The sequence below is a fragment of the Amorphotheca resinae genome, assembly GCF_003019875.1.
Source record: "Amorphotheca resinae ATCC 22711 unplaced genomic scaffold M430scaffold_2, whole genome shotgun sequence".
Classification (NCBI taxonomy): Eukaryota; Fungi; Ascomycota; class Leotiomycetes; order Helotiales; family Amorphothecaceae; genus Amorphotheca; species Amorphotheca resinae.
Window position 1 is genome coordinate 1668878 of NW_020194472.1, and position 24305 is coordinate 1693182.

General features: G+C 39.0%; 4 protein-coding genes across 4 annotated transcripts; 2 read left to right on the forward strand and 2 right to left on the reverse strand.

Moving 5' to 3' along the window:
• The first annotated feature begins 16723 nt into the window (after positions 1-16723).
• M430DRAFT_203381 (hypothetical protein) lies at positions 16724-17295 on the forward strand. The gene has a single exon (XM_024864278.1). It carries the CDS (start codon positions 16806-16808, stop codon positions 17094-17096), a length of 291 nt encoding a protein of 96 aa, XP_024724118.1. The 5' UTR covers positions 16724-16805; the 3' UTR covers positions 17097-17295.
• Positions 17296-17493: 198 nt separating this feature from the next.
• M430DRAFT_16240 (glycoside hydrolase family 72 protein) lies at positions 17494-19014 on the forward strand (the record flags this gene model as incomplete). Its single annotated transcript, XM_024863425.1, has 4 exons — positions 17494-17620; positions 17670-17723; positions 17774-18383; positions 18438-19014. The coding sequence occupies 4 exons, from the start codon at positions 17494-17496 to the stop codon at positions 19012-19014; spliced, it is 1368 nt and encodes a 455-aa protein (XP_024724119.1).
• A 373-nt stretch (positions 19015-19387) lies between these two features.
• M430DRAFT_33201 (hypothetical protein) lies at positions 19388-20424 on the reverse strand. The gene has a single exon (XM_024866315.1). It carries the CDS (start codon positions 20412-20414, stop codon positions 19857-19859), a length of 558 nt encoding a protein of 185 aa, XP_024724120.1. The 5' UTR covers positions 20415-20424; the 3' UTR covers positions 19388-19856.
• Positions 20425-21923: 1499 nt separating this feature from the next.
• On the reverse strand, positions 21924-23285 carry M430DRAFT_115273 (hypothetical protein). The gene is made up of 3 exons (XM_024861584.1): positions 23017-23285; positions 22774-22954; positions 21924-22702 (listed from the first exon to the last, which is right to left on the reverse strand). Exons 1-3 carry the CDS (start codon positions 23048-23050, stop codon positions 22129-22131), a joined length of 789 nt encoding a protein of 262 aa, XP_024724121.1. The 5' UTR covers positions 23051-23285; the 3' UTR covers positions 21924-22128.
• Positions 23286-24305: the final 1020 nt, after the last annotated feature.

Consider the following 24305-nt stretch of genomic DNA (forward strand, 5'->3'; position numbering starts at 1 on the left):
TAGGTTAGTAACTTACTAGTAGCGGCTTTAGTTCTCTTTATATAAAAGCTAAGAAGTAGACTCTAGTTTTATATTAACTACTAGAGGCTAAACAAGATTACTTAAAAGGACTAATACCTTTTCTTACTAATCTATAAGACCTTATAGAACATTAGACAAGTAAAATAGTTTATAAAGCTAGATATAATTACGGCCTTTTATAAGATATAGATTACTAAGAGTAATAAATAAAAGACAGCCTTTTATATAAGGTACGGCTTATATAAGTAGCTAGTAACGCCCTTTAGGCTTATAAACGTACTAAGTACCTTTTAGAAGTATATTAACTAGGCCCTTTAGGACTACCTAAACAAGTTCTACTTAGTATACGTAGACAACGTCTTAATCTATTTAAAAGAGACTCTTAAGGAACATAAGGAGTATATATAAAAGGTACTAGCTAGACTCTAAAAGGTAGGCCTATAGCTTAATATTAATAAGTATAAGTTTAAGGTTAAGTCGACTAAGTACCTTAGGTTTATTATTAAGGCTAAGTAAGGTATATAAATAGACTTAGGTAAGGTTAAGGCTATCTTAGACTAGAAAATACCTTATATAGTTAAGAGAGTCTAAGGGTTTTTAAGATTTATAAACTTTTATAAGAAGTTTATTTAGAACTTTTCTAATGTCGTATACTTAATTATAGACCTTATAAAGAAAGAAAAGGCGTTTAAGTAGATAAAAGACACTAAAAAGGCCTTTAAATAACTAAAGAAGATGTTTATATTAGCGCTAATTCTTACTTTCTTTAACTATAACTATAAGACAATCTTAGAGATAGACTTCTTTAAGTAGTATATAAGTAAGATACTATTTTAGGTTAATAACAAGAGAGTCGTACGACCTTATACGTACTTCTTAAAGAAGAATAATCTAGCTAAGTATAATTATAAGATCTATAATAAAGAGATATTAGTAATTATTTATTATCTTAAAGAGTAAGACTTAAGCTTATAAAGCGTTAAGAGTTTTAAGATTTATATAGACTATAAGAACTTAGAGTACTTTATAACTGTCTAAAAGCTAACTAAATAATAAATAAGGTAGTCTTTAGTCTTATTAAAATATAACTTTATAATCTTATATATTAAAGAAAAGACAAACCTAATAGCTAACGTACTATTACGACAGGACTAGAACATACTATCTAACTAAAAAGACAAATTGTCACGGGTCAGAACCTAGTAAGAGGTTAGTGCCAAGCACGTGACCAACCGGACTATCGTTACCCTGCCCTAACAGTAGAGTTTTCTCTTACCCCTTGCCTTATACAAACCCTTTTCTTTCTTTTCTCTTTAAAGTATTCTCCTTATAGAATAAAACTAACATTTACCTAAGTATCGTGTCGTTAGCCCCTAACATTAGAATACTCTTACCCCTTTTATCTAATTAGAGCTTCTTATAGCTCTATTATATAAGAGTATAAGATAGAGCTAGACTACCTAATAATAAATTTTAAGATACCTTTTACTAGTTTGTCTATAAGACAAGATAACTAAGAGTAGTCGTCTACTAGATAGAGTTAAGGAGAATAACTAGAGTACGAAGTAGAGTAGTTAAAACAAGTCGTACGATAGCTTTAAGCCTAGGCGGCCTAATATACTAACCTACTACCCTTTACGCTAATCCTAGCTACCTTAACGCCTTTGTCTATAGTCCTAGGGCTATTACCTGTTACTACTGCCCTTATAAGGACGTTAGCTAAGCTAATAGCTAAGCGACAAAAGAGGCTCCTTTTAGATACTATTATGTTTAATAGAACTAAGGCCTAGTTTACTACGTAGCGTTTAGTGATTAAGGCTAAACTTATAGTAGACCTTACCTCTAATATACTAACTATACGATTCTAGTACGTTTATAGCTAACTAGTAGGTAAGGCCTTAACCTAGGTTACCCTTTAGGTCAGGTTAAACGTATAAAACAGACTAATAGTTAGGGAGAGAATAGATTTTAAGCTACTAGAGTAACTTTAGTAAGTGTTTAATAACGTAAAGTTAAGAGAGTTAGCTAAGACACGGTTATATAAGTTAGAGTAAGGAAACTAGAGTTTTGTAGCGTTTTTAGTAGACTTTAAGTATACGTTATTAGAGGCTAAAGGCCTAAGTTAAGATAACGACGTAAAGAAGTCCTTCTTAAAGAGTAGTGTATTAGACAAGCTTAAGCTAGCGATTATAGCCTAGGACATACTCGTGTTATACGTAGACTTTTGTAAGCTCTTAGAGACTATAAGCTATAACCTTAACACTATTAAGAGGCCTAGATAAAGACAGATAGGCTACTAGGCTAGGGCCTACTATACCCTATCCTTAAAGAATAACCGGCCTAACGACTAGATAGACTAAGAACTAACTCGTACAACAAGGGTCGCTACCGCCTGTCTATAACAATAGTAGCGAGCTTAGTAGGTATTAGACAAAGTTATTAGTCGGCGCTATACGGCTAGAGAGTGCCTATAATATAGTAGTAAGGACTACTTTACCTAGGAATATTACCTACTACTAGCTTAGAGACCTAATAGCTTAACCTAACCTAAGAGAACAGCTATAGCGTCTACCTTAAGGCCACGTATAATAACATACTAGGCTGTTAAGGAACTATTAGATAAAGAAGACGTACTAGAAGAAGAGAACTTAGAAAACAAGTAGCTCTTGTTTAAAAGCGTAAACAAGAGTAAAAAGAAGAGGTAAAGAAGGTACAAGACTAGGACTAGTAGAGGTTTAAGAAGAAGGTAATAGATTACTCTCTCTTCTTAGTATTAATGTTAGTTAATAAAGAATGTTTTACTTATATACTAGTAGATTTAGGTTACTTATTATATAGACTAATAGACTCTTGTTTTACCTAAAAACACTATCTCTAGTGTATTAGTTATAGCCCTTATATAATTACTAGCTTTAAGTAGCTATTAGAGAGTGTAATTAATAAGGTCGTAGTAGTTAATACTAACATTAATAGCTACGTAAAAGAGAAAAGCTACTTTTATGTAGTTCTAAACCTAGTGTCGTATAACGTTATCCTTAGCCTCTCTTAGATAACTTAGTATAACGTCTACCTAAGTCTAAAGAGGTTAGAATTAGTAATTAGTTTGTCTAGTACACGAGTTAAGAACCGGACTATTAACCTAGACAAACCCCTAAATTACGTAATGTTGTTAGTAGCTAGGTTTGTGTCTACTATATAACAAAGAGAGAGAAAGAAGAAGCTCTAGGTCTTCTTAGTAAGTATAGCTAATATCTAGAAGGCCCTAGCTACTAAAAAGAAGTCTGACTATTAACTCCTTTTACCTACCTAGTACTAGGAGTTTCTCTTGTTGTTTAATCGTATAAAAGTAGAGAAGTTACTACTACTTTATAAAAAGTTAGTTAATTATACTATTAAGATTAAGAAGACAGACAAAAAGGAACAGGAGATCTTATAAGGGCCCTTATATAGTATGTTAAGGAACAAGCTATTAGTCTTCTAGAAGACCTTAACCGACCTACTAGACAAGTAATTTATCTAGGTTAGTAACTTGTTAGTAGCGGCTCTAGTACTCTTTATATAAAAGCTAGAAGGCAGACTCTAGTTTTATATTAACTACTAAGGGCTAAACAAGATTACTTAAAAGGACTAATACCCTCTCTTACTAATCTATAAGACCTTATAGAATATTAGACAGGTAAAATAGTTTACAAAGCTAGACGTGATCACGGCCTTTTATAAGATATAGATTACTAAGGGTAACAAATAAAAGACGGCCTTTTGTATAAGGTACGGCCTATACAAGTAGCTAGTAACACCCTTTAGGCTTACGAACGTACTAAGTACCTTTTAAAAGTACATTAACTAGGCCCTTTAAGACTACCTAGACAAGTTCTACTTAGTGTACGTAGACAACGTCCTAATCTATTTAGAAGGGACTCTTAAGGAATATAAGGAGTACGTATAAAAGGTACTAGCTAGACTCTAGGAGGTAGGCCTATAGCTTAATATTAATAAGTATAAGTTTAAGGTTAAGTCGACTAAGTACCTTAGGTTTATTATTAAGGCTAAGTAAGGTATATAGATAGACCTAGGTAAGGTTAAGGCTATCCTAGACTAGGAAGTACCTTATATAGTTAAGAGAGTCTAGAAGTTTTTAGGATTTATAAACTTTTATAAGAAGTTTATCTAGAACTTCTCTAATGTTATATGTCTAATTATAGACCTTATAAAAAAAGACAAGGCGTTTAAGTAGATAGAGGACACTAGAAAGGCCTTTAAATAGCTAAAGAAGATGTTTATATTAGTACTAATTCTTACTTTCTTTAACTATAACTATAAGATAATCTTAAAGACAGACTCTTTTAAGTAGTATATAAGTAGGACACTATTCTAGGTTAATAATAAGAGAGTCGTACGACTTTATACGTACTTCTTAAAGAAGAATAATCCGGCCGAGTATAATTACGAGATCTATAATAAGGAAATGTTAGTAATTATCTATTGTCTTAAAGAGTAGGACTTAAGCTTATAGAGCGTTAAGAGTTTTAAGATTTGTACAGACTATAAGAACTTAGAGTACTTTATAACTGTCTAGAAGCTAACTAAACAATTTACTTAACTAGTCTATAATAACTATAAGGTTTATATAACCCTTACTCTTAAGTAAGTCGACTATAAAGTCGATTAAAATCTCTTTTTATATCTAATTAGATATAAGTAAGGGTTTTAAGAATCCTTACTTCTAATCTCTTTAGGCCTTATTACGACTATATAAATTATAGTTCTATATAAAGTAACAGATATCTCTAAGTATTCTTAGCTAAAAGAACTAGTGTATTATAAGAGTAGACATAACCTTACGACTTAAGTAGCTTATTAAGACTAAGTTATATATATGTTAGATTAGCTTTATATAAAGCTCTTTAGAATCTAAAACCTAGTACTTACCTTAAAAGAGTAGCTAATTTCCTTAGTCTAAGCTATACTTTACGATTAATACTTTAACTCTAAGTTTAGTTAAGAAGACTTAGTTACTTTAGGCTAACGCCTAGACTATCTTATTATATACTTAATCTTTTATATAAGCCCTTACTTAAAGCCTCTTTAGGCTACCTTTTACCTTTAGGGCCGTATACACTAGCCTGTTACTAGCTAGTATAGTACTCTTTATAAGGATAGCGTAAGTCGTCTTTATAGATTATAAGCGTAACTTAGTAGCTATTATTAATTTCTAAGAAAAAAGGTTTTCTTTAGCTATTACTCTTTACCTTAAGGGTAGCTTACCTAAGAGGTTAACTAAGTAGCTTAGCTTTAGTAGCTATATTATATAGTACTATAGTTATTTGTGTTAGGGGCTGACAACACGATGCTTAGGTAAATGTCGGTTTTATTCTACAAGAAGAATACTCTAAAGAAGAAAGAAAGGAAAGGGTTTGTATAAGGCAAGGGGTAAGAGAAAACTCTACTGTTAGGGCAGGGTAATAATAGTCTAGTTAGTTACGTACTCGGCATTAACCCTTTACTAGGTTCTAACCTATAACATTACCCTTCTTCTTCCTTCTTACGCTAACGCCTAATCCTGTAACCTGTACTTTATACAAGGGCCTTAATTAGCTCTTCTTAGTAAGTGATCTAGACGATCCCTATACTACTATAAATTAATTCTCCTCTCTCCTTATACCTAACCTTAATAACCTAATCTACTACTCTTACTACTACCCTTCTTTATACTATACGATTATACTGTAATCTATTAATTAAGCTACTACTAAGCGTTCTAAAGTAGCTGCCCCTTAACGATTAGTAAGTCAAGCTTCTCTCTAGTACAAACTCGTACGGCGCTAACGCGGGCGCCAGCCTATTACTAAGCCTTTTTTTTTTTGTATATATAGTAAAAATAGCTGCCCTAAACCTACAGAACGTGTACGATACTACCTTACCTTTAGCTAGCCCTTACTAACACGTATATAGCCTTGTCTATATAGTTAACGATACTATTACGTAGTTAAACGCCCTTACTGTCTAGTAGTACCTAATCTTATATATCGCCTCTCTTTACGTCCTTATATAACTTATTTATATAAACAAGTAGTGTTAAGCCTTAGCCCTTTTAGGGCGTAACGTACCTTTTTACCTTAGCTATATTACTTTAGTACAAGTATAGACGTATCGTCTGTCTTATATAAATATAATACTTATATAGTATGTAGGCGTACTTGTCTTTAGTAGCTGTTCTTTGTATTATAGAAACGACTAAGGAGTCTTTTCTAACTACTAAGTACTACCTAGATTCTAGAATAAGGCGTATAAGAACTATAAATAAAGAGACTATAGCGTAAGGTGTTCTACTTGTAGTAGTAGTATACAACAGGCTTCCCTAGATAATCGTCTAGGGCTACTAGCCCTAAAGTAAGAAGAGAAGAGTAACAACAACAAGCTAGGCACGGGCGTAGTTATACGTTTTCTTAAGGGAGAGTTAGGGTTATATAATAACCTAATTGTACTATAAGGTCTAGATAGTAAGGGTTTAGCTAGTACTTCTCTTACTCTCTTCTTCTTTTAGTATAATAAAAGGTTATACTCTTACCTAATAATCTATAACTTATAACGTTTATAATAACTATAACTTTATACGCTATAAATAATAGTATAAGAAAGAAAAGACTAATAATAACTTATCCTTATACCTAGCAGTATATCGTATAACGCCTGCCCTACTAAGTGTTTTGTTCCCCCTCTTCCTACTACTCTTGTTCTTTATATAACACTAGTGTAGTAGTGTCGGTTAGTATAGACGTAGGTTCTTAGGTAAGGGCTTAATACTCTACCTACTTAACTAGGTACTATACCTAGCTACCCTAACCCTGTTATATAGTACGCTTTCTTATAATCCTCTTAATATAGTATTCTTCTTTCTCTCTTACGATTACAGGCCTAGGCTAATCGTTAGTAACCTCTTGTAATAAGAACAGATTATATAACGCTAGGCGTAAGAGGTTAGAAGAGAACACGTTATAGATCCTTAGTAAGGTGTTAAGCTAGTAGCTATACAAACCTACGACCTCTGTTACTATAAACTTAGTATACTTTATATTAAGCTTCTTTAATAGACGGCTTGTATAGACGTTCTATAAGTTAAGCTAGACCTTATTACTAACGTTAAATCGTACGGCCTATAAGCGCCTCTAATTTGTTAAGTCCTCTTGTACTTACTAGGCTATAGCTATTAACGCCTATACTTACTTAGTCGTGTCCTTAAGCTTCCTTATAATGTTGTCTGCTTACTAGGTAAGGCTTTTATAGGTACTATATAGTATTAGGTCGTACGACGTCTAGATTAGGCTAACATAGTACTTATAGGTCAAGAAGAAGAGGCTTACTCTTATAGATATCGTGTCTTGATTATTAATCGCTAACTCTATAGTTAGTAGTAGCTTAGCCTAATTATCTTAAGTGTAATTTACGAACGTACAAAGGTATGTCTTTACTATTTAGTTTATACGCTCTATTAACCTGTCTGTTTTAAGGTAGAACATAGTCGATAACCTTTATATAATCTTTAGATACATGTAGATCTGTGCCTATACGATTCTTACAAACTATAGTCCTTTATTAGATACGATCACGTACAGTAGTCTATAATGTTAGTAGAAGTATTATATAAACGCGTTAGCTACGTCCTTTACTCTAATCTATACTATTAGTTTAAGAATTACTCTTTTACTTAACTAGTCTATAATAACTATAAGGTTTATATAACCCTTACTCTTAAGTAGGTCGACTATAAAGTCGATCAAAATTTCTTTTTATATCTAATTAGGTATAAGTAAGGGTTTTAAGAATCCTTACTTCTAATCTCTCTAGGCCTTATTACAATTATATAAATTATAGTTCTATATAAAGCGACAGATATCTTTAAGTATTCCTAGCTAAAAGAACTAGTATATTATAAGGGTAGACGTAACCTTACGACCTAAGTAGCCTGTTAAGACTAAGTCGTATATATATTAGATTAGCTTTATATAGAGCTCTTTAGAATCTAGAACCTAGTGCCTACCTTAGAAGAGTAGCTAATTTCCCTAGTCTAAGCTATACTTTACGATTAACACTTTAACCCTAAGTTTAGTTAAGAAGACTTAGTTACCTTAGGCTAACGCCTAGACTATCTTGTCGTATACTTAATCCTTTATACAGGCCCTTACCTAGAGCCCTTCTAGGCCGCCTTTTACCTTTAGGGCCGTGTACACTAGCCTGTTACTAGCTAGCGTAACGCTCTTTATAAGGGTAGTATAGGTTGTCTTTATAGATTATAGGCGTAACTTAGTAGCTGTCGTTAATTTCTAAGAAAAGGGGTTCCTTTTAGCCGTTACTCTCTACCTTAGGAGTAGCCTACCTAAGAGGTTAACTAGGTAGCTTAGCTTTAGTAGCTATATCGTATAGTACTATAGTCATTTGTCTTTCTAGTTAGATAGCATATCCTAGTCCTATTATAATAGTACGTTAGCTATTAGGTTTGTCTTTCCTTTAATATACAAGATCGTAAAGTTATATTTTAATAGGACTAGAGACTACCTTATTTAAGAGTAATTCTTAAACTAATAGTATAGATTAGAGTAAAGGACGTAGCTAACGCGTTTATATAATACTTCTACTAACATTATAGACTACTGTACGTGATCGTATCTAATAAAGGACTATAGTTTGTAAGAATCGTATAGGCACAGATCTACATGTATCTAAAGATTATATAAAGGTTATCGACTATGTTCTACCTTAAAACAGACAGGTTAATAGAGCGTATAAACTAAATAGTAAAGACATACCTTTGTACGTTCGTAAATTACACTTAAGATAATTAGGCTAAGCTACTACTAACTATAGAGTTAGCGATTAATAATCAAGACACGATATCTATAAGAGTAAGCCTCTTCTTCTTGACCTATAAGTACTATGTTAGCCTAATCTAGACGTCGTACGACCTAATACTATATAGTACCTATAAAAGCCTTACCTAGTAAGCAGACAACATTATAAGGAAGCTTAAGGACACGACTAAGTAAGTATAGGCGTTAATAGCTATAGCCTAGTAAGTACAAGAGGACTTAACAAATTAGAGGCGCTTATAGGCCGTACGATTTAACGTTAGTAATAAGGTCTAGCTTAACTTATAGAACGTCTATACAAGCCGTCTATTAAAGAAGCTTAATATAAAGTATACTAAGTTTATAGTAACAGAGGTCGTAGGTTTGTATAGCTACTAGCTTAACACCTTACTAAGGATCTATAACGTGTTCTCTTCTAACCTCTTACGCCTAGCGTTATATAATCTGTTCTTATTACAAGAGGTTACTAACGATTAGCCTAGGCCTGTAATCGTAAGAGAGAAAGAAGAATACTATATTAAGAGGATTATAAGAAAGCGTACTATATAACAGGGTTAGGGTAGCTAGGTATAGTACCTAGTTAAGTAGGTAGAGTATTAAGCCCTTACCTAAGAACCTACGTCTATACTAACCGACACTACTACACTAGTGTTATATAAAGAACAAGAGTAGTAGGAAGAGGGGGAACAAAACACTTAGTAGGGCAGGCGTTATACGATATACTGCTAGGTATAAGGATAAGTTATTATTAGTCTTTTCTTTCTTATACTATTATTTATAGCGTATAAAGTTATAGTTATTATAAACGTTATAAGTTATAGATTATTAGGTAAGAGTATAACCTTTTATTATACTAAAAGAAGAAGAGAGTAAGAGAAGTACTAGCTAAACCCTTACTATCTAGACCTTATAGTACAATTAGGTTATTATATAACCCTAACTCTCCCTTAAGAAAACGTATAACTACGCCCGTGCCTAGCTTGTTGTTGTTACTCTTCTCTTCTTACTTTAGGGCTAGTAGCCCTAGACGATTATCTAGGGAAGCCTGTTGTATACTACTACTACAAGTAGAACACCTTACGCTATAGTCTCTTTATTTATAGTTCTTATACGCCTTATTCTAGAATCTAGGTAGTACTTAGTAGTTAGAAAAGACTCCTTAGTCGTTTCTATAATACAAAGAACAGCTACTAAAGACAAGTACGCCTACATACTATATAAGTATTATATTTATATAAGACAGACGATACGTCTATACTTGTACTAAAGTAATATAGCTAAGGTAAAAAGGTACGTTACGCCCTAAAAGGGCTAAGGCTTAACACTACTTGTTTATATAAATAAGTTATATAAGGACGTAAAGAGAGGCGATATATAAGATTAGGTACTACTAGACAGTAAGGGCGTTTAACTACGTAATAGTATCGTTAACTATATAGACAAGGCTATATACGTGTTAGTAAGGGCTAGCTAAAGGTAAGGTAGTATCGTACACGTTCTGTAGGTTTAGGGCAGCTATTTTTACTATATATACAAAAAAAAAAGGCTTAGTAATAGGCTGGCGCCCGCGTTAGCGCCGTACGAGTTTGTACTAGAGAGAAGCTTGACTTACTAATCGTTAAGGGGCAGCTACTTTAGAACGCTTAGTAGTAGCTTAATTAATAGATTACAGTATAATCGTATAGTATAAAGAAGGGTAGTAGTAAGAGTAGTAGATTAGGTTATTAAGGTTAGGTATAAGGAGAGAGGAGAATTAATTTATAGTAGTATAGGGATCGTCTAGATCACTTACTAAGAAGAGCTAATTAAGGCCCTTGTATAAAGTACAGGTTACAGGATTAGGCGTTAGCGTAAGAAGGAAGAAGAAGGGTAATGTTATAGGTTAGAACCTAGTAAAGGGTTAATGCCGAGTACGTAACTAACTAGACTATTATTACCCTGCCCTAACAGTAGAGTTTTCTCTTACCCCTTGCCTTATACAAACCCTTTCCTTTCTTTCTTCTTTAGAGTATTCTTCTTGTAGAATAAAACCGACATTTACCTAAGCATCGTGTTGTCAGCCCCTAACACAAATAACTATAGTACTATATAATATAGCTACTAAAGCTAAGCTACTTAGTTAACCTCTTAGGTAAGCTACCCTTAAGGTAAAGAGTAATAGCTAAAGAAAACCTTTTTTCTTAGAAATTAATAATAGCTACTAAGTTACGCTTATAATCTATAAAGACGACTTACGCTATCCTTATAAAGAGTACTATACTAGCTAGTAACAGGCTAGTGTATACGGCCCTAAAGGTAAAAGGTAGCCTAAAGAGGCTTTAAGTAAGGGCTTATATAAAAGATTAAGTATATAATAAGATAGTCTAGGCGTTAGCCTAAAGTAACTAAGTCTTCTTAACTAAACTTAGAGTTAAAGTATTAATCGTAAAGTATAGCTTAGACTAAGGAAATTAGCTACTCTTTTAAGGTAAGTACTAGGTTTTAGATTCTAAAGAGCTTTATATAAAGCTAATCTAACATATATATAACTTAGTCTTAATAAGCTACTTAAGTCGTAAGGTTATGTCTACTCTTATAATACACTAGTTCTTTTAGCTAAGAATACTTAGAGATATCTGTTACTTTATATAGAACTATAATTTATATAGTCGTAATAAGGCCTAAAGAGATTAGAAGTAAGGATTCTTAAAACCCTTACTTATATCTAATTAGATATAAAAAGAGATTTTAATCGACTTTATAGTCGACTTACTTAAGAGTAAGGGTTATATAAACCTTATAGTTATTATAGACTAGTTAAGTAAAAGAGTAATTCTTAAACTAATAGTATAGATTAGAGTAAAGGACGTAGTTAATACGTTTATATAATACTTTTACTAATATTATAAACTACTATACGTAATCATATCTAATAAGGGACTATAGTTTATAAGAATCGTATAAGCACGGATCTACATATATCTAAAGATTATATAAAGGTTATTAACTACGTTCTACTCTAAAACAGACAAGTTAATAGAGTATATAAACTAAATAGTAAAGATATACCTTTATATATTTACGAATTACGCTTAAGACAATTAGGCTAAGCTACTACTAACTATAGAGTTAGTAATTAATAATTAAGATATAATATCTATAAGAGTAAGCCCTTTCTTCTTAACCTATAGGTACTATATTAGCCTAATCTAGACATTATACGACTTAATGCTATATAGTACTTATAAGAGCCTTACCTAGTAAGTAGATAATATTATAAGAAAGCTTAAAGATACAACTAAGTAGGTATAGACATTAATAGCTATAGCCTAATAAGTATAAGAGGACTTAATAAATTATTATTATTGTTCTTACTACCTATGCCTACTATATACAGAACCTTTATACTATATAAATCACGTAGTAAAACCGTACTAAAGCTAGGTAAAAACCTATGTACTACTACTTATGTTTACACTATTATAGTGCTACTAAGGCGCTAGGTCTTTATTACTACCTTACTAGAACTTAACCTTCTAGCCTAGTAATACTAAATATACTAACAGGACACTAGTAAGGCGCTAGTAGAGTACTAGCTACTAGCTAGGGCTACTCTTTCTCTTATAACTCCTCTACTAGATAGCGCTTAGCTAGACAGAACTATAGGAATTAGCTAGTAGACAGTAGCTAATAGATTAGTATATAAGCGCTCTTACCTTTTACTATTACTACTATAAAGTCGCGGAACGTCTATAGCGCTCTTAGGTAAAGTACTTACTATAAGGCCTACTACTATTAGTCTAGCTACTAGTAGTTAAGGATTAGGTAAGCCGCTATCTCTAGGGCCTTACTGTAAGGGCACTAGGGGGTCGCTACCTCTAGTACTCTATACTTAAAAAGGAAAGCCTAGAGTCTAACTTTGCCGGTATAGATCTGTAGACTTAATAAATTAGTAGTACTTATAGGCCGTACGATTTAATGTTAGTAATAAGGTCTAGCTTAACCTATAGAACGTCTATACAAGCTATTTATTAAAGAAGCTTAATATAAAGTATACTAAGTTTATAGTAACAAAGGTTATAGGTTTATATAGCTACTAGCTTAATACCTTACTAAGGATCTATAACGTGTTCTCTTCTAACCTCTTATATCTAGTATTATATAATCTGTTCTTATTATAAGAGGTAACTAACGATTAGCCTAGGCCTATAATTATAAGAGAGAAAGAAGAATACTATATTAAGAGGATTATAAAAAAGTATACTATACGATAAGGCTAGGATAGCTAGGTATAGTACTTAGTTAAGTAGGTAAGGTATTAAGCCCTTACTTAAGAACCTACGTCTATACTAACTAACACTACTATACTAGTATTATATAAAGAACAAGAGTAGTAAAAGAAGAGGGAATAGAACACCTAGTAAGGCAGGCGTTATATAACACACTACTAGGTATAAAGATAAGTTATTATATGTTTTTTTTTCTTATACTATTATTTATAGTATATAGAGTTATAGTTATTATAAACGTTATAAGTTATAGATTATTAGGTAAGAGTATAACCTTTTATTATACTAAAAGAAAAAGAGAGTAAGAGAAACACTAGCTAAACCCTTACTGTCTAGACCTTATAGTATAATTAAGTTATTATACGACCTTAACCCTCTCTTAAGAAAACGTATAACTACGCTTATACCTAGCTTATTATCGTTACTCTCCTTCTCTTACTTTAGGGCTAGTAGCCTTAGACAATTATCTAAGAAAGCCTGTTATATACTACTACTATAAGTAAAACACTTTATACTATAGTCTTTTTATTTATAGTTCTTATACGCCTTATTCTAGAATCTAGGTAGTACTTAGTAGTTAAGAAAGACCTTTTAGTCGTTTTTATAACATAAAGAATAGCTACTAGAGACAAGTACGCCTATACGCTATATAAGTATTATATTTATATAAGATAGACAATACGTCTATACTTATACTAAAGTAATATAGCTAAGGTAAAAAAGTACGTTACGCCTTAAAAAGGCTAAGGCTTAACGCTACTTGTTTATATAGATAAGTTACGTAAGGACGTAAAGAAAGGTAATATATAAGATTAAGTACTACTAAGTAGTAAGGGCGTTTAACTACGTAATAGTATTATTAACTATATAAATAAGGCTATATACGTATTAGTAAGGGCTAGCTAAAGGTAAGGTAGTGTTGTACGTGTTCTATAGGTTTAAGGTAGCTATTTTTACTATATATGTTATGTACAGCGTGTTAGGCTACCACTGCGCTATAAGACTAAAAGATCAAAGTGTTTGGCCCGTAAGAGCTAAACACGCCTAATACCGTATATATGCTGTACGTATTACGTATAACTGTCACGTGCGTACCGCGCGCCCGTAACATTGCCTCCCCCTCTATAGCTCTGTCCTTAGAGCTTAATAAGCGTTACTCGTGCCTTAGGCCTCCTAGGCCATCTCGGCTACGCTTACGCGCTTAACGCGCTATACACTCGCTACACGCGCATAGCTATATACGTTAGACCCCTAGGGGATTAGCCCTATTAGCCCTACGTAAGCAATTACTAATCACGACACTACGTGCGCGCAAAAGAATTACTAGAAGACTAGTACAGGCCAAACACACTTGTTATGTATAGCGTGTTAGGCTACTACTACGCTACAGGACCAAAAGATTAAAGTGTTCGGCCTGTGAGAGCTAAACACGCCTAACACCGCATATATGCTGTGCGCATCACGTGCAACTGTCACGTGCGCACCGCGCGCCCGTGACAATATATATATAAAAAAAAAAAGGCTTAGTAATAAGCTAGTGCTTACGTTAGTACTATACAAGTTTGTACTAGAAAAGAGCTTAACTTACTAATCGTTAAGGACAGCTACTTTAGGACGCTTAGTAGTAGGCTAGCGGCTAGGTTAGTGCTATACGAGCTTAGAAGAGAGCTTGACTTACTAATCGTTAAAGAGTAGCTACTTTAGAACGCTTAGTAGTAGCTTAATTAATAGATTATAGTACGATCGTATAGTGTAAGGAAAGGTAGTAGTAAGAGTAGTAGATTAGGTTATTAAGGTTAGGTATAAGAAGGAAGGGGAATTAATTTGTAGTAGTATAGGGATCGTCTAGATTACTCGCTAAGAAGAGCTAATTAAGGCCCTTATACAAAGCGCAGGTTATAGGATTAGGCGTTAGTATAGAGAGAGAGGGGGGAGGGGTAATGTTACAGGTTAGAACCTAGTAAGGGGTTAGTACTAAGCACGTGACTAACCGGACTATCGTTATCCTGCCCTAACAGTAGAGTTTTCTCCTACCTACCCCTTACCTTATACAAACCCTTTCCTTTCTTTTCTCTTTAGAGTATTCTCCTTATAGAATAAAACCGACATTTACCTAAGCATCGTGTTGTCGGCCCCTGACACTAGGAGTCCTTAAGGTTCTTAAGGAGCTTTAGGACTTAAACGTTAAGCCCCTTTTAATCAAGTGCCTACTATTACGTACTTTCCTTAATTCTTTAACCTTTTACCTAAGGAGAGAGCCGTACTAGTAAGTACTAGTATACCTTTAGGTATAGGAATAGCTTTATTATTACCTGATTAGGGAGAGAGCTAAGGAGAGAGCTATACTAGTACTTAGCTCTCTAGTCAAATCTAGAATCAGCTTAATCCCTAAGGGGGTATGTTAAACAGTAGGGTTAATTACTACTAGGATACAGAACCTGTTCCCCTAATTACTAACTAACCCTTAATTAATATACAAGGATCGATCCCTTACACCTTGTTTAATAGTTTATAGTGTTGTTAGGATTTAGGCACTTAGGTACCTACATACCCTGTTTATAGCGGATACAGCGCCTATACATGTAAATAACAACCCCTTTTTCAAGTATATAGAACAGGGGACTACTCTCTGTTCTATTTAATTTAGTTTAATTTAATCTACTTCTAACAAACTTGAATTCGCCTGTTATATCCCTCCCTTTATACTGTGATATAACCTCAATTATTTGACACTACAATAGGTAGGGCTATTTGGTTTTCAATGACGGGGATTTTGGAAGGAAAGCTTTTTCGGAATGGCGGTAGCTGGAAGGTGTCACCGCCAAAGTTGATACACTTGATAGAAGCGCACAGCTCGGGTCTGTGTAGGACGGTGCGGAGCAGAAAAAGGATCGGAGGAATGTGAGATTCTTTCCATTTCACCGGATTTTGTGATACAGAAAGGGCTCAACAAGCGTAGCATACGGAAACGCTTACTCACCATGAAAAGCAAAACAAGATCACTCTGTAAGCTTGTTGCAAAGATATCCAGTCATCAGGCGCGATCTCGACGACACAGTGACGTTCACCGATCCGATATAGACATGTTGTTGGTGCTGGACTGTAATAGTATCAGCTGTCCTGCAGGTTCTAAACAGAAACGATCCAGGTCAAGAAGTCAAAAAATAAAAGTCAAGTAAGTAGAACGAATAGGACATATAGGGCGGTATTCTCTCCTCTCCAGAACGATCATCAGGATCATCATGATCATCTTGGTCACGTGTCTATGCGACCCAATAAGGTAAGGTAATGATGACTTCCAAGCATCAGCCAACAGTCTTGGCATTTTAAGCTTATTTCTTACAACAAGTCTCCCCTTCTGCCCTCCTTCTCTCCTTCCCCCGAGGCTTCTCTTCTCTTCAGATCCGGTCTTCGCAAAAATGCCCTCATCCATCTGCTCAGACGCCCCGCCCTCTGCAAGGGAATGTCACCGCCGGCACGGAAGCTAGGCCGCTGCAACCACTCATCAAATACCAACGATCTCTCCCCCTATTGGGTCTACGGTCTACCATTCGACTTAGTCTACTCTACATTCCGATCAACGAGAAACTCGTGGACGTCGAGTGATCTCACACGAAGCAAATACGAAGTAGGTTCAGTAGCATAATGTTTCATGGGAAGGGGGCGCAGCCGTCTCGACACAACAACCTTCTCAGATGTTTCGAGAAGGTCAAGCTTCCCTTCAATGTCCCCTCTTGCTCTTCGTCTTGCTCTTGTTCAAGCGTTATCGGGGAACATCGATTTATCTTTGTGCATTCCCATAAGCGCCCACGATCTGCTCCATCTGGCCGAGAAAACAAGTGATGGTGCTAGGTGCCATTATTTCCCCTCGGCAGGGATACCGGGGAATATGGTCTCGTATCTCTATATAGTCAAGCAGGGGCCTGGCGTCGCTATAGCATAGCAGTACGCGTAATAAGACATCAATTGTAACACCAGTGCAGCGCTGGTTTCTGCTTTCTGTGCGCTGTTTGCCCTGCGTTTCAATAAAATACATTTTAATTAATATTAATAGCCGCGTCGGCTCTGACGTCTGATATCACAAGAACGCAACTTCTCTCCTCTTTTTCAACGCCCTTCATCCCACAACCTTCAACTTCTCCAACTTCTCTTCCACTGCTTCATTATTTGCTCTTTCTTCACCACTCTCGTTATTCATCGCTTTTCGCGCACTGGGCTTAAGCAAAGCTCTCCTACAATCCCTTCATTCGTTACTCTCATTCTCTACGACTTCTTGAACGGTTGAATCAATCTCGTTGGAACACCCTCAACGATAATCCCTTGCATAATCCCGATCCACAATGAAGCAGAATTTGGTTCGCGGCTTTTTAGCTGCCACCTTCGCAGCATGCACATCTGCTGTTGGAACTCCCGTCATAGCCCCTCGAGCTTCTTCAACTGTAGTCCCAGTTACTGTCTCCGGCAATGGTATGTCTGTCTGGTGTGCGTTCTGGCAATCTCAAACTGATCTCTTTAGCCTTCTACCAGGGTACTGAACGCTTCTACATCCGTGGCGTCGACTATGCTCCAGGTACAAAGTCTTTCCCTTCAATACATCTGCAACTTCTGACAACCGATCAGGTGGTGGTATTGGTACGCCGACGGACCCAATTGCAGACAGTGCGGGCTGTGAACGAGATATTCCGAATTTCACCAAGTTGGGTATCAACACCATTCGTGTCTATACAATCGATAATACGGCCAACCATGACGCTTGTATGAATGCATTGGCTGCTGCAGGCATCTACCTCGTTCTTGACACCGATACACCTCTATACTCCCTTAACAGAGCAGATCCCGCGCCCTCGTACAACAGTATCTACCTCCAGAGTGTCTTCGCGACTATCGATGCGTTTGCAAACTACCCCAACACTCTCGCCTTCTTGTCCGGAAACGAAGTCATCAACAATGCCAGTAACACCAATGTTGCTCCTTACGTGAAGGCAACGACAAGGGATATGAAGCAATACATTGGAAGCCGAGGCTATCGCAAGATTCCCGTTGGTTATTCCGCTGCAGATGTTGAGGCCAACCAACAATTGATGGCCGAATACATGAACTGTGGAACCGATGACCAACGCAGCGATTTCTATTCTATCAACGATTATTCCTGGTGCGACCCGTCTAATTTCCAGACTTCTGGTTGGGATACTCTTGTTGCCAACTACAGCAGCTATGGGATCCCTCTCTTGTAAGTTACTGATCACACAACCTTATATACCTTACCTTTCTAACCCACCCTTAGCATGTCTGAATACGGTTGCATAACCAACAACCGCACCTTCGAAGAAGTCGCTGCCCTTTACAGCCCCGAAATGACCAGCGTCTTTTCTGGCGGTCTCGTCTACGAGTACTCTGAAGAAGGCAACAACTACGGTCTCGTCACCATCAACGGCAACACCGCCACCCCCAACGACCAGTTCACCTACCTCGAAACCGCCTACAAAAACACTCCCAACCCCACCGGTCTTGGCGGCGCCAAGACCTCCTCCCCAGCCTCTAACTGCCCCCCTGAATCCGCCCAATGGCAAGTCGCCAACGATGACCTCCCCGCCATTCCCGCCCCGGCCGCGGCCTACATGAAGAGCGGTGCCGGCAAGGGACCTGGTCTCTCCGGCCCCGGTAGTCAAGCCGCCGGCACGACCGAGAACGAGAGCACGGGGACCGCGTCCGCGGGCTCGGGGACCGTGACGGAGACAGCGAGCGCATCATCAGGTACATCGACCAGCACGGCGAAGAGCGCGGCGGCGCGGGTGGGTGGTGGTTTCTCGGTCGTGGTGGCGCTGCTATCAAGCTTGGTGATGGGCATGCTGCTGCTGTAATTCTTCCCTGGTGGAAGGTCTGGCTTTGCTTCGTATTCATCGGTCGTTAGATTGTGGATTCTTGTACTGTAGATTAATATAATACACACATATGCATATATACATTGCCGCTGAGCCGAGTGATTATACACTTATTTGTCCCTGAGAGTGGTCTTTGATGGTTCGTACCTAGTCTCTGTGATTTTCGCTTTTTCGTCATCGCTGAAGAGAAAGCGCTCAGACAGATCTACATATGTCCTTTTGGGTAATAGATATGTGAGTGCTGATGAACAGCAAGGAGGGCCTCATTCAGGAATCTAGGAAGGAAGCCCCTCCCTATAGCCTCCCCTAAACCCGTAAACCTCACACGCCTAGTCTGATATTTGAATACTTTCTCTCGGATTTATTTAAATTAGAATTCTCTCGCGAAGCAAGCAAGCAAGCTAGGTATCATGCCTGCCTCTTCTCTATCCTAAGGTACCTAGCTAGCTACCAAAGAATCATCGAGTATCTACCTAAGGTATCTAACATCCCGCGGCGCGACTAACCCCTGAATGCAGCAAAGAAGAGTTCATGATTTTACCCCCAATTGAGAAACCATTGATCCAGTCATCCGAACGCCAGAAATGCTTGGAAATGCAAATGCGAGTGCTCCATATCCTACTAGGCTTTTGCTCGATTATTAAGACTGAGGGGGAGGGGTATATCAAGTGCGTGCGTGATGTTTTATTAGGCGGGCTGAGAGTTTCCCTGGCATTATGATAGTGTGTCCAAGTGGAAGACAGACTGAATGAAGATGCCGTGGGATTTTTCGCTGTCAGGACATGCGAGGTCAGATGGTTTGAATATTGCGCACCATCTTCCTACAAATCATCATCCATTTCGACCTCGATCTTCGTACCCAGCGCTTCCTTGCCCTCTCGGATCATGGCCTTGAGTTGAGCGTCCAGCCGCCTGATACTCTCGTCTGCTTCCCTTTCCTCTTTCTTCCTCTGGGCCGCCCATCGCTGTGCCTCTTTCGCCGCAGCGCTATCCGCCTTGACTGAACTTGGGGTGCCACGTATCGGGCTCGCTCTGGGGATCTTGCTTGCGCCTGGGGATCTAGGGCTTGCGAAGCTGGCGCCGTGATTTGTATGTAGGGCAGGTGACCCAGCATGCGATACGCGCGGAACCATTGATCGCCTCGCTCCCATTCCTATCGCGCCTGCTCGTGAGGCTGGTCGGCCGGCAACCGATCGTCGGTTTGCGGAAGAGGCAGTTGGCAGACTATATCTGGCTGGGCTTTTCGGTTGGGGCTTCGATGGGGTGGTGTTCGGAGGAACCACCACCCAATTCTTGGCGATCTCATCCTCGTTATGGTGACTAACCTGTCTCCTCTTCGCTGGTCTAGGCGGGGTGTTTTCAGGTGTCGCGCGATCCATATAATCCGCGATAAACTCTTCCTCTGGAAACTGGCCTGGCAATGGTGTTGATTCCTTCTCAAATCCCCACGTTGTAGTCACTCTTTCCGATTCCCAAAAGCTATCCCTCTCGCTGATGTCGACTGTGAAGTGCGTAGGCGATGTGTTATTGACTGTGTACTTCGCTCCACCCCCTGCGTGGAATCCTCTGAATGCGCTTGTTTTGCAAAACTCCCACACTTTACCAACCACGCCTCCCACTACTTCCAGCGCGGTCTTTGTCCATGCTTCTCTACCACTGTTTTTCCTCCCTAAACTTGGCCGACCATCCGATTCTCGATCCAGCTCGAATGGAAAGCTTTCGTACGAGCTCTGCTCCCCGAACAAGCCCTTCACCTTATCATCCCCGCTCAGCTCCCTCCGATATCCAATATCCGAATACACACTCCCACCAACATCGTAATCCTGCGCTGTTTTCAAAGTAGGTGTATCCATACCTCCCGCTAACGTGTACCTCGTATTTACGAATGGCATTGGCGATCCAGTGTCTCTTTCTGGCATGTCGCAACTTGGAGCTTGGTCGTTGTTATAGTCGAACCGAGAGCGTTTCCTCCCAGCGTTCGCAGAGGGTTGGTCGTAGGACATGGCCGAACTCGTTGTTGAGCGCGCCAGGTATAGAGAAGATGATGCGGAGGCGGAGGGTGTGCGTGGTGGTTGAAAGAGGTGGGATTTCGCGCCAGAGATGCGGGGTGTTGAACCGTTGTCACGCTGGGAGAAGCTGAATGCGCCAGGCATGCTTGGTTGCGGTGTTGAGTGTGACATTGCGATGGTTAGTGAATCTGGAGCTGGAAGGTGATGTGGTTTGGCGGTTGTATGATGAGCTCCCGCTGACGTTGTTGGTTGGGCTCTCCCGCCGAGGCTGAAAGGCGAGGCTCAAGGCGGCTGCTTGACCGCGAGCAGGTATTACAAGTGATACATGAGATTAATTAGTCACGGTGAAACAAAGAAGACGATTGCCAGAATCATTGTCTGCAGCGCGATAAGATTTTGATATTTAGTTCAAGTCGAGTGCGGTGTGGAATTCGGCAGTGTTTGTGTGGTTGCCATGGGAGATCACAACCCAGCAAACACGTGATAACTATCAATTCCCCGAATCCCGTCTTCTTGTCCCCTCCTCTGATCAAGGCCACTACAATATACCTGATCTATTCGGAGACCGCAGATCACATACATTAAGCCCCGCACCGCAACAAGTCAACTATCATTAAGGCTTTCCAGGACTTGGTCAAGTCAGCCTAGAAGTGCCTCTTCTGTAAAGTGCAATGAAGGCTAGGTAGCTTGAAATAGGGGTCGATGATTGCAAAACACTTCATGGATGAAGATGCAAACTGCCTGGTAAGCCACCGATCGGAGTGGAGCAAAGCGGGTTTGTCCCAGGTCGACTAGGAACCATATGCATGATGGATCGTAACCAAGTCTTACCTGGATCTGCCATTCAGATACTCAAATGATTGCTCACAGTAGAAGTAACTGCGAGGCATCTCTGCGTTCATGATCTATCTGTAAGATTCCCTATCATGCAACCAACGCCCATCTGAGTTTGCCCAGGTACCTGAGGAAACGGCCCCCAATCATCAAACATGATCATCACAGCACTGCTCCAAGTGCTAGCAAAATCCTGTACTCCACTCACGAGCTTGAAGCTTCCATGGCCCAAGGTCCAATCAACGCCTTCTTACTTCTGCCCACCATAATATTCTAAGCTCTGCGCCAACTTTTCCGCTCCTGGTAATCGTTTTTCATCATACGTAGTATGCTCAACATTTCCCCAGAACGCCTCTCGTTCCCTCATCAACTCATCTGACCACTCCTTCACCTCCGGCAGCACAATCTTGCTACTAACCCAACTAAACTCTCCCAGATCCAACTTTCGCTCATGAGCACGCTCATATTCTACCATCTGAAGGACCAGCTCGATCTTATCGACGTCGTGCACAAATTTACTCTCTAGGGTCTCGCTGTCCTCATATTCTCTCCATATGTCTTTGATCTCTTTGCCAGTCATCCCGCCGTGTACGCGGCCCAAAAGTCCTTGGGTAAAGTAGTCCATGGTGGTTTCTTCACGTCGTGATTTCTCAGGCTTGGAGACTCCATCAACAGGTGTAATGTCCCCGACGAGCGCTTCGGCCATGTCATGGACCAGCGCCATCTTCGTGCAGTGCGGGATGTTGAGCTTGGATGCTAGCGCGGGGGGTGCGAAGAGAGTTATGAGGGACATCCGGTACATGTGGTCAGATATCGATTCGCCTCTGAATTATTTCCAGTCGTTAGCATGTGTCTAGTTTTTCTCGAGAGGGTGCGACTGGATAGGAGAGCGTACTGCGAGATGCCAAACCGGCGCCAGCCTTCGCGCTTGGTAGTCTTGAGACGCTCCAGCATGTGGAAGAAAGGAACTGGGGATGCGGAGTCGACTTTTGGGGGTCCACCCGGGAGAGCTGCCACGACTGCTTCAACGCTCCATGGTGCTTCTCCATTAGGGATGTTGGATGCTTCGACAGGAGCTGAATTGAATTAGCAGAGCTCATAGAGGTACTACACATAGATAGTATCCTTTCTAACCTACCAGAACTGCTCTCGCTATTGCCATTTGCGGTCATCTTGACACGGTTGTAATTTGGTCTTTCTGTTCGGGGAGGTGGGGGTTGGAGCTTTGCGATCTCGACGTTGGTAGTGGAAGAAGAATGAGGAGGGTGGTAGAGAGCGTCAATTTGTAGATTGAAAGACAAAGACGAGCAGCTCAAGGTCCGTTTCGTCTAGTCATAGGGTTAAGAAAGGAGGGCACAAGAGCGAGAGAGGGTGGTCTTGGTTTGGAATATGCGTCTAGAATGTCTGTTCTGATCTTGAGGTAGGAGGGGTCGGCCGCCGGCGAGGGAAAACACCGGTCGCTATCACTGATCCCTGTAGGGATTTTCCGGCGCCGTTGACACGCTAAGGGACCAGGGGAGCTGCTCCTGAATCGCTGCAGAGAACATACATCCATCTTCAGATGTTCCAGATCTCTTATACGTTTGCTCGTTTGGGATACTGCTTGATCATATATGCTTGCTCCTAGTGGTTTGCTACTATATGGCCTTGGGTCCATCTCTGCGGATAGCCACCTGAGGCACCGTACCTTAGGTACCTATGAGCAGTGAGGCGCGTTGCAGACGCCAACCAATACCCCAGACCATCAGCGTGGGCTGTGAAGAGTTCGCAAGTCACACAAATGTCCTGGTCTCCCTATTCTTCATCTTCACCACATGTTCGATTTTCTCTACTCTTTGAGTTAATTCGTAAGCCTAGGATGTGGAGCGTACCATGTGCCTCCAGCCATTAGTGCTGTTCAGAATCTAAAGCCTCTCCGCTATATTTGATTACCAGCTTTACCCCTCTTTATTTGGATACAAGGGTATATGCCTGCTATGTATGTCTGGAATTCGGGTAGTAGCGCCTTTGACTCTTGCTTTTTAACGTATCCGCATCATTCGTTAGGACACTGGGGCTTGCCTGTCACTGGTCTTCTGATTCGGCGTGTCATGATCTTACTGTTGCACAGGGAGCCTTCATGTTAGGCATTTTTGGTAGTGGTGAAATGCAAAGCCTGGTTCTTGGCTTAGCTGAGATTTCTGACAAAATCTACGTCTGGTACGAGCCACGGAAGCTCCGTGTATAATTTCTCTTTAGGCAGCCTCTTCTTAGTCCCAGAAGAGGACAGCAGCTCCAACGAGGATATATTCACACTTCACTGTTTGCAGGCACAAGTTAGGCTCCGCAGCTCATATAAGAACCTCGCCAGGCTACTTGGTATCAAAAGTGGTGGGAAAGGGTCATTGACAGCGGGCATACTGTTTCCTGGTGGCTTAATTTAAGGCG

Coding starts and splice junctions, on each gene's coding strand:
- M430DRAFT_115273 (XM_024861584.1), bottom strand. CDS start 23,050: ATGACCGCAAATGGCAATAGCGAGAGCAGTTCTG. Junction 22,955..23,016: donor CAATAGCGAGAGCAGTTCTG/GTAGGTTAGAAA, acceptor AATTCAATTCAG/CTCCTGTCGAAGCATCCAAC. Junction 22,703..22,773: donor CGCCGGTTTGGCATCTCGCA/GTACGCTCTCCT, acceptor GAAATAATTCAG/AGGCGAATCGATATCTGACC.
- M430DRAFT_33201 (XM_024866315.1), bottom strand. CDS start 20,414: ATGGATCGCGCGACACCTGAAAACACCCCGCCTAGACCAGCGAAGAGG.
- M430DRAFT_203381 (XM_024864278.1), top strand. CDS start 16,806: ATGGGAAGGGGGCGCAGCCGTCTCGACACAACAACCTTCTCAGATGTT.